This window comes from Amphiura filiformis, chromosome 12, assembly GCF_039555335.1.
Source record: "Amphiura filiformis chromosome 12, Afil_fr2py, whole genome shotgun sequence".
Lineage (NCBI taxonomy): Eukaryota > Metazoa > Echinodermata > Ophiuroidea > Amphilepidida > Amphiuridae > Amphiura > Amphiura filiformis.
In genome coordinates, this window is record NC_092639.1 from 55,262,109 (window position 1) to 55,280,132 (window position 18,024).

The window sequence follows — 18,024 nt, forward strand, 5'->3', positions numbered from 1 at the left end:
CTTCGGATACCGGGTTGGAAAATGATGAATATCTCCCGTAAATGATTTTTTCTTAAGAAACCAGATGTGGTCTCATACACTTGAAAATACGTGTTGAACAGATATGGTAGTCGTTAGTTTGCGCTTTGAGAGAGTAGCTTGCGTCTTGAGCTGAAAAAGTGACCAAAATTCAAGATTTTAAATAGCGCAGCGTAGAACCTCGTGGAGGTAGTCTCAGGCCAGAATATAATGGCTATCACGAACATACAGGATCGACGAGTGTCAGACCGACTGACACAAACTGGCTGTGTAGGAGACTATCGTAGAGACAGTCTATAACCCCCGGGGTCTATAAGCATATGACAATGGCGAATGTATGCTCGCTGACCGTACAGAGGTCAGTCACAGGCTAATGTCATTAGCCTTAGTCGGATGGCCTTGAGCCTACTATGCATTTAAAAACTATTAAACAGGTGGGAATACAATGGCCATCCGTGGCTGTGGATTCCAAAGAGCTTTTAAATAGAAATAGAGTCGCAATAGATTATATAATCTTTTGTTCGTTTGATGCCGATTAGAAGTTGCGACAGGCTATTCATAAAAGTGGTATCATTGTTTCGAATAAAGGGGTTCCGCCATTAAATTGGTCACTGATCCGGCATCACATTAACGCTCTACACAACAGGCGAGTATCAATAAGTGACCACACTACAGTCATGTGTAAGGGCAGTCATGATGTGTAAAGTGGTACCATTGTACTCACGTATCCCAAATGTGTGTGGGTCTGATGTCTATAAGGAGGCTTTAGCTGTCGATGCAATCATCTTTACCACCCACCTGACGTTAGGCGTTTCATTTAAATAAATTGAATGCTCTTGCCAGATCGATTACACATTAGAATGTATGAAAGCTGCCTTGTCCAGTCCATATATCTATATTACACTATAATGGTAATCGCTATACGTATACATTAGGGTGGTTCTTAATTTTCAAAAGTCTGAAATACCTTGCTCCCACCCCTTCAAATGGTGATCCTGGATGAAAAACTTATTCTCTGAAATTTTCAGAAATATTGAATATGATTTAGAGGTAGCTCAAGAGCCCGCAATGTGGCCGCGACTTAGCCGAATTTTAGTTGTCGGACATTTTTGAGCAAGTTTACAAGGGTCTATTTTCAAAATAAAGTGTTTCTTGATACCCAGTCTTTGTAATTGCATTAACAATAACTAGTTTAACATACAAATAGCAAAAGATGTCTTGTATTTACATCCATTGTGATTATATACCAGACCAAAAATGGCATTTCGTGCCACGCAATGCTAAAATACTGCCCGTCAGCCTTTTGGGGCAATTTTGAGGGCCACTAGTTTTAAAAAAGAGAATATCATGATGCTCAAAACTTTGTAACTGCATTAACATTAACTACTTAAACATATAAATAACAAAAAAATATCTTGTATTGTCATTCATTATTGTTTTAAACTCAACCAAATATAGTACTTTGTGACATGAATACCCCAAAAATACTATGTATCGGCCATTTCAGGCAATTTTACAAGGGTCTATTTTCAAAACGCAGTGTCTCTTAGTACTGAATCTTTGTAATTGCATTAACAATAAGTAGTTTTACATATTATATAGCTCTAGATGTCTTGTTATTACTTCCATTATTGTTTAAGATAAACCAAATATGGTACTTTGTGCCATTTGACCACGAAATAATGTGTGTCAGCTCAGTCCGCCATTTTGTGCAATTTTACAAGGGTCTATTTTCAAAACACAGTGTCTCCTGATACTAAATCTTTGTATTTACAGTAACTAGTTGAACACATATTATAGATGTCTTGTATTTACTTCCATTATTGTTTTCAAATGTGGTACATGTACTTTGTGACATTGCGTGTCAGTTGGCCATTTTGAGCAATTTTACATGGGCCTATTTTCAAAACAGAGTGTCTCTATCTTGATATTAAATGTTTGTAATTGCATTGAGAGAAACAGTTCCACATATTTTTTAACAAAATATGCCTAGTAAAGTTGTATTGACTGCCATTGCTGTTTTATTCTAATTCTAAATTTATTAATTGGTGTGGTCGTTGCGATAGATAGGTTGTCTACTATGTTTACAGGTAAGTTCTAGGCACTGGAGAGCTTTTTTATTGTCATTCCCCTCTAATTACCATACCATGCTTACAAAGGTCATTACCCCTCATCACCGCGAGTTACTTGAGGTCTCTATCATCTTCCTTGGAGGCTTTCCCCCTCATGATACCCACTTCATGAAACCGGGTCCCTTGAATCACGCACATTCGATGGCCAAGATAATTTTACTCAACGGATGTTCCAAGGGCAAAAATTCAAACTGACACACTATGACATGTATGAGGAGAAAGGCATTCAGGAGTTGTTCCTATTTTCTGTGGCTCTAAGCATGGTTCACTGCACCCCTAGCAGCCTGTGCTCCACATAATGATATCCAGCTAATTGCAGGGTTATGAAGACAACCATCATGTTTTTACAAACACATAGCTGCAGTTCCTGCTTCAAGTTGTATGAGCATCGGCACCAGTTTGCTAGTCAACCTTGGCAGATTCTTAGTTTAATGAAAGCAACTAAGGGGAATCTTTTGTTATAATATGTTGAACAAGTTGCTGCTAATGCAATTACAAAGATTTATTATCAAGAGACACTCTGTTTTGAAAATAGGCCCCATTATGTAAAGCTCAAAATGGCCGGCTATTACTGACAAACAGTTTTTGGGCCATGGCACAAAGAATCATATTGGGTTGTTCTTAAAACAATAATGGAAGTAAATACAAGACATCTAGTACTATAATATGTGTTCAACTAGTTACTGTAAATGCAAATGCAAAGATTTAGTATCAGGAGACACTGTGTTTTGAAAGTAGACCCTTGTAAAATTGCTCGAAATGGCCGATTGACACACAGTATTTCGGGGTCAAATGGCACAATGGACCATATTTGGTTGATTTTAAAACAATAATGGAAGTAAAAACAAGGTATCTAATGCTATATGTGTTAAACTACTTAATGTTAATGCAATCACAAAGATTCAGTACCAAGAGACACTGTGTTTTGAAAATAGACCCTTATAAAATTGCCCAAAATGGCCGATACACAGTATTTTCGGGGTATTCATGTCACAAAGTACTATGTTTGGATAAGTTTAAAACAATAATGAATGACAATACAAGATATTTTATGTTATTTATATGTTTAAGTAGTTAATGTTAATGCAATTACAAAGTTTTGAGCATCATGATATTCTCTTTTTTTAAACTAGTGGCCCTCATAATTGCTCAAAAAGGCTGACGAGCAGTATTTTAGCAGTGCGTGGCATGAAATGCCATTTTTGGTCTGGTTTATAATCACAATGGAAGTAAATACAAGACATCTTTTGCTATTGGTATGTTAAACTAGTTATTGTTAATGCAATTACAAAGACTGAGTATCAAGAAACACATGATTTTGAAAATAGACCCTTGCAAACTTGCTAAAAAATGTCCGGCGACTAAATTTCGGCCAAATCGCGGCCACATTGAGGGCTCTTGAGCTACCTCTAAATCATATTCAATATTTCTGAAAATTTCAGAGAATAGTTTTTCATCCAGGATCACCATTTGAAGGGGTGGGAGCAAGGTATTTCAGACTTTTGAAAATTAAGAACCACCCTAGTATACATGTAAGTATAAGTATAGACCTATAAAGGTTGTTTTTAAGAAATGTCCATTTAATTTTATTTTAAGAAGGAGATTGGTATAGAAATAGTGGCGTACCCAAAGAGGGGTGGGGGTTGGGGAGGGGAAGATTCACCTCTGTGAGAAGTCTTGGGAGGGGATGAGGGAGGAAGAGGAGAGGAGGGGATATGGAGAATGAGAGAGGGCTGGAGGAAGGGAGAAATAAAAAGATATAATAAAGACAAGTAGATAAATAGAAATATAAGGAAAATGATGGGAATGAGAGAGGGCGGGTGAGAGGGGACAATGAGAGCGAGGGAGTGATAAAGTGTAGGCCTAGGAAAGAATAAGTACAGAGAAGGGAAAAGAAAGGAATGATGAACACATTTAATAATAATTATTAGGCCTATATAATAACTAAACACATAACAGCACTGGGCAGCCATTCGATGATGTCAATGCCTTTATTCGTTACGTAATTAAAACGCCCAGTCAGATGTATTTCACACCTACCAAACACAACTCACCCAATTTCGCAAACTGGACGTTGAATGTACACTCTCATGAATATTGATTGGCAACATTTTCCAATATGTCAGCGCTCTAATCGGAAACAATAGAACAATAGACCCTGCAGAGCGTTGGTGGATTCAACCTACCATGGCATTTTCTGCCATGAAGATATCGGGCCGATGACACTGTGCGGGATTGGTTCGGTCTTAAATTGATCTGTGTGTGTGTTCAGGTGTATCGAGGTGGAAACTGTGCAGGGGTGCGTTTAAGAATCGTTTTGTAGCCAAACCTTTCCATATGCTAAGGTGTCTCCCGCACGTGCCCCTCCCTTACCCCCTCAGAGACGTTCCGACTCAGAGACTTTCCCAGTTCACAGCCCCGGGTTACAGGCCTACTGTGGTTTTTGTGTGTGTGTGTGCACATAATCGGTGTCCTTCGCAATCCCGGAAACCTTTTCGGGCGCAATTTTGACGGGACCTTTATTTTCTTAACAGTTAGCAGCCTGCACAATCGATTCTTTAGAAATGCTTAGTCGCGCTGAAAGTCGATCGATACATGTTAAAAGCAGCAAATTTCAGAGATTCATCTTTTTGCTATGAAATTAATGTTCTCGGTCAAATATAAAGCAATTTTTTTTTTTCTTCAGTAATGTCAGTTAAAAACTTGGTGCTTGGATATACATTTTTTTACAAATCCTGGTGTTAAAATTAAGCATCAAATTGTGTCTTTTAGTGTGATATTTTTGATTTTTATAGGCCTTCAGTTCGCACGCGAGCTTTTTACGGAATTCATTTTTAGCGTCTCAAACTAATATAGTTTGCTAAAGAAAGATATTTCCCACCTCTGTAAAGCACATCGTGTGGGTCTATATATTATAGTTTTGTTAGAATTTCCGTTTTTATTTTACCCTTTTCCCTTCCTACTCCGAAAATGTCTAACTCAGGGTCTTTTTATCTTTTCAGTTTCCGTAAGTCTTTTGTTCAGATACGAAAACGCAAGGGATTCAGTAAGTTACTGTAATCTGATTTCATTGTTAACTCTGAAGTACCAATCAGCTTATTTCAATAGAGGTGATAGCTTATGTCAATAAAATCGGGAGAGAAAAAAATTATGTTAACACCAGCGTTTTAATGGCCTAGCGCCCTCTTGGTAAATTGATCTACATTGATTTGACAAAATGCATGCCAATCCGAATGACAAAGTCCACTTTTTTCTGTAAAAACGTTGCAAATAAGCCCTAAAATCACAAAAGGCCCGCTTATGAGCATATCGCACCCCAATGCACTTGTGCAGGGCCACAGTGTCGCCCTTCCCTCGTATCAATGTCTATCTCCCTATTTTGCTTCCTCCTGCCCCCCCCCATGATCAGTCTCCCCACTCCCTCCCCGTCCCCCGGTCCCTACTCTCTCCTCTCGAGTTCTTCTCTTTCTAGTATTTCTGTCTCTCCCTCTCCTCTCTTTCTTCCTCACCCCCTCGCACTCTCGCTTGTTTAGTCTCAACTTAAGTATCTCCCTCCCTCCCTCCCTCCCCCCTCCCCCTCGCGAAATTTATCAGTATGATCCATGACTGAAAATAAGCTCTGCAAAAATAAACATTTAAAATAAACCCGAGTCTTGCATATAGGCCCAACCAATTATCAGATTAGCTTGCCATGAATAGAATACATTATCTTTGCTCCAATGCAAATTCTTTTGCATTGCATTTCAATATAAAACATGATTACCAAATCACCACTTGTACGCGCCTCATTGGGATATTTTAGACGCTCGTTTCATCGCCAATATGAAAGACTTTTGCTTATAACTTGGCAACATGGTTAGTATATATTTCAATGCAAGACTTTTTACGAGGCACTTACGTCTAGGCGTAAGTGCATATACACCAAACACAAGTCAATTGAAGCCGTACAATTTACCGCGAATTTAGGACTGTAAAATTTAGACTCTTCTTTTGTCTAGATTGGCACCCAACCGCACATCTCAAGGTTTTATGTAAAAAATCAATATAACTTACCAAAACGAAAACTGAAATTCACGAGCTTCAAATTTTCAGTAACTAACAAAAGGCTAGAATAAAAGATTGGTCATACCTGGGAGACTACCACTTCAGAATAACAATGACTTACAAAAACTATTATACGGATACAGAAACAGAAACTGAAAAGATAAAACGACGGTCAGTACTTTTATCTCGAGAGCAACCAACAGAAATAGTCGATATTTCCTTTGTTGTTTATCCAGGTCAATTTTCCATTGAAAGCAAATTGCCCGACCAGCGATTTGGTAGCCCAAATCCCCAATTGAGTGTTCTGGTTAAACATGATCAGTAGGAGCGCTATAGGCCTGGGAATTTCTTTGCTATATTGAAGTTCTAGCAACACTGTAGCCATGCTATTAAACCCAGGGATATCGATCCGCAATATAGTATTAGCCTTAGATTTCACTCGTTGATTTTGAAAAATGGTCAGCCGGCAGTTAAAATAGTGAAATGAAAACGCAAATTCTGACAAAACTATGATATATCGCTCACGGTGATGTGCGTTAGAAAGTTGGGAAAAATCCTTCATTAGCGAACTATCTTACTTTGAAAAGCTAAAAGGTTGATCCAAAAAAGGCTCGCGGACAGAGTTTAAGCCTATCAAAATCGAAAATCTTACACTAAATGACTAAATTTCACGCCTAAGTTTAACACTAGAATTTGAAAAAAAAAATACAGTATCAAGCACTACAATTTTTCCTGACATTTACTGAAAAAATGAAAATGATTGCTTTTCATTTGGCCGAGAAAATTAATTTTACATCGAAAAGGTGTAGGCCCCTAACTAAAAATTTAGCTCATTTCAACACCAAATTCGATCGTTTGTATTGCATCATTAAATGACTGAGTGAGCCTTGCCAAACAAAAGAATCGGTTGTGCAGGCTGCTAACTGTTAAAGCTTCTTAAAGACTTAATGTACGATTTCCTTCAAATTTTAAATTTGTCATTATATACTCAAAATGCTGAAATAATACTAGTAATAATGATCGGGAATGGTTTCTGTCCATTTTGAGCTGAAATAACGAGGTAACGTGAAAGAAACACTGCTTGTTATTTTGGCCGTTTAACACGCAGTTCTATGGGCGGACATAAAGTCATAATTTCTTGAATTATGACTTTATGTCGAACTTTGCTCTGTTTACCTACAAACACAACAAATTTGGCTGATTCCATTTAGGTGCAAGTTGTGACATGTGTAAACATTACAAATATGCCAAAAAATCAGGTTTGAAAAAAATTAACCAAATTCATATTATAAGATCGTACATTATGACTAAATCTTTTTTGAAAACACTTTCCCCAAATTCAATTAGCGTTATATCACATCTCATTACTGTGACATGTTCATACACATTGTGATATTACAAGTATTTTCATGAAATAATATTCAGTTTTTGTGTTGCTCAGGCTTCAGCACAAAAATTTCACTGCTTAAATCCAACCCTTCGAGTCACGTAGGCCTACTAGCATTCGCGGATATTTTAGTCAACTTTAGGTGACATAATTGGACAAAAAAGTATGTGTGGTGTCTGGTTGCAAATTTGGTACTGTGTCCAAACATTGAGAACAGAAATGATATTTAAGCATTATTATTGCATTGTCAATCAATCAATCAATCAATCAATCAATCAACCAATCAATCAACCAATCAATCAATCAATCAATCAATCAATCAATCAATCAATTAATCAATTAATTAATTAATTAATCAATCAATCAAACAATCAATCACAACAACTAAATAAGGGGATGTGCAATAATTAACATGAATAAAGGAGTATTTCGTGATCCTAGCCCGATCCTAGCATCCTCTTTTTATGAAAATTTTCAGTAGATATCCACGAAAAAAGCTTATTCCCAAAATTTCAGTTGATTTTGATTTTGCGTTTGCGAGTTATGTATGATTATGTGTATTACACAGCTCAGACAATGTGTTGTAATTTCGTTCTGGTATACCAGAACGAAATTCAAATTTCACGATATCTTTGCTAAACGAATTATAATCTGCAAGAAATGTTTTGTACATAAACATTATGTAGCCAGAGCTTTCCAGTGATATATAAATATATATTTTGAGAAAAGTGGGGGGATGATGCTGTGGATCACGAAATGCCCTTTTAACTGCCCCCGGCAAAAATAGGGGGGAGGCAAGCAATTGTTGGCAGATCTAAATGAGGGGACTAGAGATTTTTGGCACACATTCATGGGGTACTAAGCACTCTAAATGCTTAGGAAAACAACTTGATACATAAATGTTCTAATAATATGGAAAATGTCCTCGCTCGCATATCTATACGTCCGGTATACGCCATACGCTTTGCAAATTGGGTTCATAAAAATTGGTATGTGCAAAGGGGGGGGGGAAGAATTCGTTCGGCCTCTGAGAAAATGTGAAGTAATTTTAGGCACAGGCCGTGAGAGAGGGGATGACAGCAAGGTTTCTTGGCATGCCGGAGGAGGGGAGCATTTTGGCAGGTAATTTTGCAACTTGCCCGGCCCGGGACATAGATGATTATTGCACACGGCCCTAATGCTCTTTCCACACGAAAAAGTACTATATTAGTATGCAAGTTAACATGATGAAAATATCATGTTATTACCAACATGACCAATGGCCTTAAGTAGGAGTCAAGTTAGCTCAATCGATAAGGCGTTCGACTATGGTGCGAGAGGTTTCGGGTTCGAACCCCGGTGGTGCCTAGTACGCTCTCGTGGAAAAAAATTGAGTTAGCTTGAAATTCCCCTGGACAAGGAACTCACAGCTAATTTGTCTCGTTGTAACCCGTACGAAACTCAGGGAGCTGATCCTGGCATGTGAAGGGTATTTGTGGTATAGGGTGTGCGCTCTTGAAGCAGCGAAGTTCATGAATTGTTGTTTAATGGTTGTGGATCAATGTCTAGGCCTTGTGCCTGTGCGTAGCGCACTATAAATCACTGCGCTTTTTTAAAAAGTAATTTTGGCACAAATATTTGATAAAAATAAAACATTTTCTTGGTTGAATAATATCTATCATGCATGGTTATTATTAGAAGATTAGGTAAAAGTCGCGATTTTCATGGCATCCAATCACATCATGTAAAGATTACTTCATTACACCACTCGGTGACTGCTTCTAACTTTTGAGCATGTTTTGAGCCAATGAAAACCGAAAAGCTGCAAAGATTTGCTAACATTGGTACATGAATCAGTCAATGGATCATGCATATATGGTGAAAGTATATAAGTTGATGAGAGCTAGTTCCATCTCCAGTCTTGTCTGTGGGATCTGATCGAAGAAAGCATTACTCACAAGTCATTTTTATTTCTTCTTGAAATAACCAGGTAAGGTGTAATCTTCAGTGTTGCGTTATGTGAGCCATATGTATGAATGTCATATTTTGCTATTTTGATACTCTAGCGATCATATTTTCAAAATACCTTAAAATTCTTTTGTCGTTGTATTTAAAAAAATATTTGTTTGTTTTAAACCTCTGAAAATAATACTCGCTAAATTAAATTAAGGTTATGGCATTCTGGGCGCGAGGAACTAGAAGTTAGAACCGATTCCAGTGTTATATTGTGTATAATTGCCATTTTGCATTGAGTTTCTGATGAATGCGGTCCTGTGGGCCTTTAACACGAAACAGTCCTGTATCAAGCTCCCTTTATACGGTCACTAATAATAATTATTAAATATTACTATTTTATTATCTATTAGGCCCCTGCTATTATTAGTAGTAGTATAGTAGTAGTATAGTATAGTAGTATTGTTGGGGTGTATTATTATTATTATTATTATTATTATTATTATTATTATTATTATTATTATTATTATTATTATTATTATTATTATTATTATTATTATTATTATTATTATTATTATTATTATTGTTATTGTTTATCCAGACTATTTATGTATAGTTTACCAATTCCTTTTCGGCAGGTTCATCATCGATTAGAAAATATGGGAAGTGCACGCGTGTTCTTGATTTGCATGGTTGCTTTGAGTATGTGCACGGAACTGGCCCTTTCATGGCCCAGGATCAATGTTAAAGTCTGTATTCACTGCTGCAGGTTCAGTTTCGGCCGGCGCCGGGATGTTTCAACTCCGGGTTTCACTGTCCAGTGAGTAAATGTACCATGATTTATGTCTGTGCATTTGGGTTACTGTTTTAATTATTATGTGCATTGCATAACAATAATATAAAAAAGTTTTGGTAAAACACAAAATTTCAATTATTTGATAAAATCTTTATTATCTTAAAGACCTATTCAGCGATCTGCGCAGCTCATCCGGACGATCGTAATAAACATCAAAATTCAAATTTTGGTATTGTCATTGTCATAGATGTGCTAACATAGCCTGCTAGTGGTTAAACCCAAAGCCGTGTATTGAAAACAAAGTAAGGTATTTTACATGAATCTGTAATTTATATACTGAGAGTATATAAATTAGCTATAACATGTATTTGAATGTAAACTATGCCATAATCGATTTTTGATGTTATTAATCATGATGAACGCATTCAGTTGAACTCGAAATTATACTGATATTTATTACATCAAAATACTAGTATAAAATGGTTATGAAAAAGTTTATATAATTATATTTGTGACAGTAAAAGTAAAGTATACGTAGGCTTGTATTATTGAATGCAACATATCATAATGGCATAACTATAATGGTACTTCAATACTGAACAATTCTAATTTTAGAATCTGCCAGTTTATTAATCGCGAAAGCCCGAGTTAAAAATCGACTATGTACTTTGAATTTTAAACGGGACTTTGAACGGGCAAAGTCCCTAACACACTGTCAATCATACTTGTTTATCAATCCAAACCGCAAGCAAGTACAAGACGCGCTCATGCACCTACAGAGAGTTTAATGTTCCCGCCAACACAAAGGGCGGTATAGTTGTGTACCATGTAGTTATTAATGGTAATGGCAGGTGCCCGGACGATTTAAACCATAACGAGATCTGGGTGACCAATCACGAGCCAGATCCATTTAAAGATGCATTACATCATGGCCAATTTTAGTAGGCCAGAAATCCGACAATCTCATCCATAGACAGCCGTGTTAAGCATGCAAACCGCAATCCAAAGTCAGTAGTCCACTTGGGAATCTAACAAACAGAGGGAGTACGGTGACTGAAAAGATCAGATGTGAAAATCTATCAACTGTGCAGAAATTAATTGAATCAGAGTTTTAAGCTGAAATGCAATAGCCAGAGTATGCACAATTGGCAAGTGGACTACGGAGAAGTCTAATTTGAATGGGGCTTCAACTTCGTCAATACTGCTGTTTGCTTCGGTGTTTTTTGCCAAATAGTTCATTTCAAAAATACCAAATGACTTATACTTCACTTTTAAACAATTAAATAAACAATTTTTAGCTCCCATACTCCTCCTAGTGGGAGTCCTCTTTCACCGATGATCAATTGGAGATGTTGCAAGAAAGAAAGTAACCTCACTCCCTTACGACATATTTCATAAAGCCCTGTTTGCTTCAACAGGCTTATAATGTATAATCTGTTCTCATCAGAATTGTTGTATTATCAACGACACATGTTCTTTTAACAATTACTAGCGGTCACCCGTCTTTCGCGGTTCATAAAGTGAATACAATTTGCAAATGCAGTACCACCCTCCAAGCTTTCAGTTATTTCATTTACTTTTTAGTAATTCATTTTAATCAATTTTGTCCCCGGCTTCTCCCCTTTTCCCCCTTTACCTCACATCCCTCTTCTATCTTTGTCCACAATTACATGTTACTCATTTCGGCAACAAATGGATGGTTAATTCTGCCCTCCAAAAATTTAAATTTTCGCACGATTTGCGTGCAAATATCCTAATAAAATCAGAAGAAAATATGCTCCTCCCCAAATTGTCCCGGTACTGCATCCGCTGCCACTGTCGATATACGTAAACCAGAACTCGGGCTACTTGAATGCACATGCCTTCCCCAAGGTGAGTTTGGGGGCCTCCAGATTTTGGCCCGGCCCAGGACTCTCCAAAAGGTAAATCCAGCCCTGCCCCTCGCGCGATCGCGACTATTGTTTGGTTCGCCTCAAGTTCGGTAGCGACGTCAACGTCATAATTGATCATTTGGCACAATCGGGCAAAAATAGTGTACATAAAATTGCTATAATTTCCCTATATATTAACGCCCTCTTTCCGCTTCTTTAATACAGGAGTGAGTTAATGCACGGAGTAAGCAGCACCAATGAAACGGAAAAAGATATCGAGTTCGCAGAATGGCTACAAAACACCGCCACTCTACCAGACATCATTGACTTGCTGGACGAGAACTGTGATGGGTTCGTCGATTCGGACGAATGGCATAACCAACCGTGGCATGAACCTGGTGCTCCGCGAGGGTTTGTTGAGGCCCTTACCATGTACGATACCAATGGTAGGTTATTAATGATTATTATGTCTCCTTGTTCATACTAGTATGTGGTGTAGGTCTCCTCTCCTCTCCTCTCCTCTCCTCCCCTCTCCTCTCCTCTCCCCTCTCCCTCCTCCTCCTCTCCTCTCCTCTCCTCTCCTCTCCTCTCCCCTCCCCTCTCTTCCCACCAAACTTCATCCGATCATGCATGAGCCAAAATAGTGTAAAAATTCCAAATGCTAATGATAATGCGGCAATTTTGCCCACCCCTGAAATTCACTTTGCCCCCCCCATGCCCCCCTCCCCGAAAAAATGCCACTGCATACACACACTCATAGAAATGACTTGTTCGCCTTGTTGGCGCAATACAAAAGGAGTAAGTTTGGACAACTCAAAAATAGTGTAAAGTTGCCAAACAAAATTCATTTTAGTTATCCGAAAAATGCTGAAAAAGCTCAAAAAGTTCCGTAAACTAATCAACTTTGTTGGCATTACTTAAAAAGTTGATGTAAGTCGTTGCATCAACTTTTTAAGTAATGCCAAGTTCTGAATTCAAGTGAAAGGAAATTAGAAAAACAAACAAGGTTCAAAGAACCAATTAGTTGAGTTATTGTAACTCAACATGTAAGTTGATGTAACTCGTTCATATTAAGTTACTGGTACTTATTGTTTTGAGTTATTCCAATTTGGTACTTTTAATTCACGTAATTGGATCATTTTCTGCACAATTAGCAGTATTTAAATATTTATTTTTGTAATCAGTGCAAAATTTTGTATACTATAGCACACCTCTAGAAAATTATGCTAACCTAGGCTAGTTTCATTTTCTGAGTTGTAACAACTCAAAATTGTACGCGTTGGCATTACACGGAAAGTTGACGCAACGACTTACATCAACTTACTTAGTAATGCCAACGAACAATTTCTATGAGTGCAATATCGTGGTAACTTTGGTTAACCTCCGAAAGACAATCAACTGGTGAAAACATGGCCTTTGAGGTTAGCAACTATTTTAAACTGTTGCGATTTGGTAGTTCACAACATCTTGCGAATGGTAGTGAGCTTTGGCAAAAATTACATTGATCATTTCATAGCGAGTTTTATTTGACATCAAGTTTGGTATATAGTGAGGGTATTATCGAATTACGCGTGTTAACCTCTACAACCTAGGGCAATATGTGATTTTGTTTGATTCAATGCGGGGGGGGTATGGAAAATTTATTCATCACAATAGGGGGTTAGCAGTGGCGTAGCAAGCGGGGGAATGGGCGCCGAGCACAAAAGCGAAAATTAAATAAGGGCTGATAATGGAGAGCAGGGCCAGATTGGCCGGGTCCAGGGCCCCCAAAAATTGCCCTATATGCATCTTTCTTTTAACCACAATAACAGCATGTTTTTTGGCCAAAATAGGGCAAAATTGTAAAATTTTCCGCGCTTCGCGTGCATTCAAATAGCGAAATTCATGTTGATCTGGGGCTAAAATAGTCTGAAATTGAATTTTTCGCGTGGTTTGCACGCAAATGTCATAGTAACATCGGAACAAAGTATGTTAGTCCCCCTCTATATAGTACGTAAACCAAAACTTGGCCACTGACTTTGAGTGCATATGCCATCCTCGGCACGTGAGTGCGGGGCCTCCAAATTTTGGCCTGCGCCCAGGGCACCCATAAGGTAAATCTCCCCCTGGTTAAAAGGACCCATACTGCTCCTTGTCCATGGGCCCTGATGCTCTTGCTACGCCCCTGGGGGTTAGGTATGTTCCCCATAAAGCTCAACATTCTCCCCCTCTGGCATTAATAATGAACGGTCCCTATTCCCTAAGCAATATTAATGATTAACATTACCTGAACTTATTGTAACTCAATAAAAATTAGTGTTCCCCGTTCTCATGTATTATCTGTCATTATTTAAATACAGGTGACGATATGCTAACCGCGGATGAAGTTTCGATGGCACCTATGGAGATGGAAGAAATGGATGAGTTTATGGTGATGCCGATGGAGATGTTTAACGATATGACGATGCAGTTGGGAGAGGGAAGCAACAACCCCCGCCCCCAAGGTGGTCCAAAAGGACGCAAGAATCCAGATGATGAAGAATAAGGATAATGGATAAATATAAGAAATATATTATAAACCTATTATAGAGTAGGAAATAACAGAAATCGTGCATATTATTCTAAATCAAACATTCAGTACATTGGCACATTAGCTCACAGTGTTAGGCAGGCCCGTACGCAGGGGGGTGCGGGGTGCGCACCCCCACCCCCCCAATTTGGAAAAATATACGAAAAGTCCCATAATCAGGTTTTTATGCTTTTGGACAAAAAGGTACAAATTTTGGAAAGAAAGTTCACAAAATCGCCCCCCCTTGGAAAAAAGTCCAATTTTTTTCAAATCAGCACCCCGCCAAATGAAATCCTGCGTACGGGCCTGGTGTTAGGTATAAGATCACATTAAACATGTTAAAATTGTGTGGCAGGATGGGAACCAATCTGTTTTCTCTACGGTACCTCCCGGTCAAATATATTGATAAAGGAGACAAAATATAAACGTGTTTTAATCATTTTAATCACCTCAATTTGTTCATCACGGGGCTCTAAAAACCGGGACATGGTATCTCCAATGCTGACTTAACCGTTATACCAATTTTGAAGGCTTTACCGTGACAAGCACGGATATTCAAAATATCCTATTTCCTGCTCTACTACTTAAAGAATTAAATTGTAGATTAAATTGTAGGTTGAAGTATAAGTCCGGGGTATAAGTATTCTTTCTCACCAACACATACACACGCACCCCCTACATCCAAACACGACCATGAACAAACGCATCCCACATACTCACCCCACACCCACACCTACCTCTTCACACACACCCCACCCCACCCCACACACACCCCCACCCAAAACACGACCACCCCACACCCCAACCACACAAACACCCGCCCACCCCAACACACAGCTCTGTAATGGTGGAAGCATATTATAATACTATTTGTAGTCTTGATCAGTAAAGTTTTCGGCAAAGTTCTTCAGCGGTCTACCGATTTGGCACTCCTTACAGGGTTTCACGGAAGCGGAGTTCTGATTGGCTAATTGAATCACGTCATCATCACATCGGCACCTCGGTCATTCGCCGATCAACCTGCGTTGCTACGCCCTAGTTCCTTTTCGGTGATAATCAGGAAGAGCAGTCGGATACCACTGAAGGATCTTGCTGAATAATATAAATACCTTTTCTTTGCTTGTTGTTGTACATAAAAATTATTATTTTTAAAAGGTTTAAACTCATAAATATTTTTAGAACGACAAATTAAAGCTTAATAGATTAAACTGAACTCTCGTTTACAATTAAGTAGTGCCGTAAACACTAATACCAAGAAATTGCGAATACCCGCATGGCTTATCATTAATGAATATTGGGAATCAGGAATTAAAAGGAAATCTCCATGTCGTTCGCATACCTCAATCTTTATTGTTAAGTATTAAGAATAAGATATTCATTAAAGTGTACAATAACACATAACTTTTGCCTGTATCTTTATTTAACTGTTTAATTATTTAACTTGCACCGATGGCGGCGTCCGGGGGAGGGCACTCGAATATGAAAGTGACATACCTGTGTCCACCAGCGTACGAAACTAGGGGTCTATCGGTGTAGAAATTTTCAGAAAAAAGGGGGTCATTCGGTGTTGGCAATGTCAAAAATGGGGTGATTTTGTATGGGAGCGCCCCAAATTTCACATCATTGACAATCAAAAATAGCTTATTACCCAATTTTACAGTAGGCCTACAAAATATACAAAATTCCCTTATTTTGCTCAAAATGCGTGCGAAGCGCGCCGAAATTTCAATTTTGAGGACTAATTGTTCAAGAAAGGGGGTCATTCAGTGTAGGCAAAAAACGGGGTCATTGGGTGTAGGATTTGCCAAAAATACCGGGGTCTTTTCATGGACACATGACGTATGTCAATATATATGGGAGTGCCCATAATAAATAAATAAATAAAAAAAATAACTAGTGGCAAATGGTGGTCATAGACCACAAACCTAGCTGGGGCATGTTGGTGTTTTAGAGGTATCTGACCCCTGCAAAATGTTCCAAAAATGTTCCCCTGGTCATGAGGTTTGGCGTCACCGAGTTTGAGTCCCATACTCTTTACAGACGCCCAGAAAATTAAATTCTAAGATTTGACCCAGATAACCTTTGATCTGACCCCTGCACAGCGTTCCAAAGTCTTCCCCTGGTCAGTAAGTTTCTTGTCACAAGAGTTTGAGCCCCGTATCCCTTACAGATGTCCAGAAAATGCATTTCGAAAATTTGACATCTGCATGACCTTTGACCTGACCCCTGCAAACTGTTCCCCTGGTCATGGGGTTTGTTTTCACCGAGTTTGAGTCCCGTACTCCTAACAGATATCCACAAAATTCAATTCTAAGATTTGACCCCAGATGACCTTTGACCTGACCTATGCATGATGTTCCATAATGTTCCCCTGGTCTTGAGGTTTGTTGTCACCATGTTTGAGCCCCGTACCTCTTACAGATATCCAGAAAATGAAATTCTACGATTTGACCCCAGATGACCTTTGACATGACCCTTGCACAGTGTTCCAAAATGTTCCCCAGGTCAGTAAGTTTGTTGTTGTGGAGTTTGAGCCCCGTACCCCTAACAGATGTCCAGAAAATGCATTTAGAAAATTTGACCTCTACATGACCTTTGACCTGACCCCTGCAAAATGTTCCCTTGGTCATGAGATTTGTTGTCACCGAGTTTGAGCCCCATACCCCTTGCAGATATCCAGAAAATGAAGTTATAAAGATTTGACCCCAGATAACCTTTGACCTGACCCCTGCAAAGTGTTCCTACATGTTCCCATGATCATTATGTTTGTTGTCACCAAGTTTGAGCCCCGTACCCCTTACAGATGTCCAGGAAATGCGTTTCTAAAATTTGACCTCTGCATGACCTTTGACCTGACCCCCGCAAAATGTTCCCCTGGTCATGAGATTTATTGTATCGAGTTTGAGCCCCATACTCCTTACAGATGTCCAGATAATGCAATTGTAAGATTTTGCCCCCTTAATGACCTTTGACCCCAAATTCCGTGTGCAAGGTATGGGCACTGGGTAAAGCCGATGCACATGTGTAAGTGACGTCATTGTGCTATGTAATATGTGGCAGAAGAAGCATTTTGAAGATATTTGGTTATATACCGAAAATGCCCCTTTAATGACCTTTGATCCCAATTATGTTTGCACCATATGGGCACTGGATATAGGCGATACATATGTGCAAGTTACGTAATTGTAGGGTGTAACATGTAGCATTTTGAAATTACGTAGTTTTTGTTGCCAGAAGAAAGCAGAATCGGATAGCATTAGAATACCTAGCTGGGGGTGTAAACCCCCCAGCTAGGT

At 38.7% G+C, this 18,024-nt stretch overlaps 1 protein-coding gene across 1 annotated transcript; it reads left to right on the top strand.

Moving 5' to 3' along the window:
• Positions 1-9,402: 9,402 nt before the first annotated feature.
• Positions 9,403-16,129, top strand: LOC140166439 (uncharacterized). Its single transcript, XM_072189915.1, has 4 exons — positions 9,403-9,550; positions 10,152-10,333; positions 12,406-12,626; positions 14,520-16,129. The coding sequence occupies exons 2-4, from the start codon at positions 10,173-10,175 to the stop codon at positions 14,702-14,704; spliced, it is 567 nt and encodes a 188-aa protein (XP_072046016.1). The 5' UTR covers positions 9,403-9,550; positions 10,152-10,172; the 3' UTR covers positions 14,705-16,129.
• Positions 16,130-18,024: the final 1,895 nt, after the last annotated feature.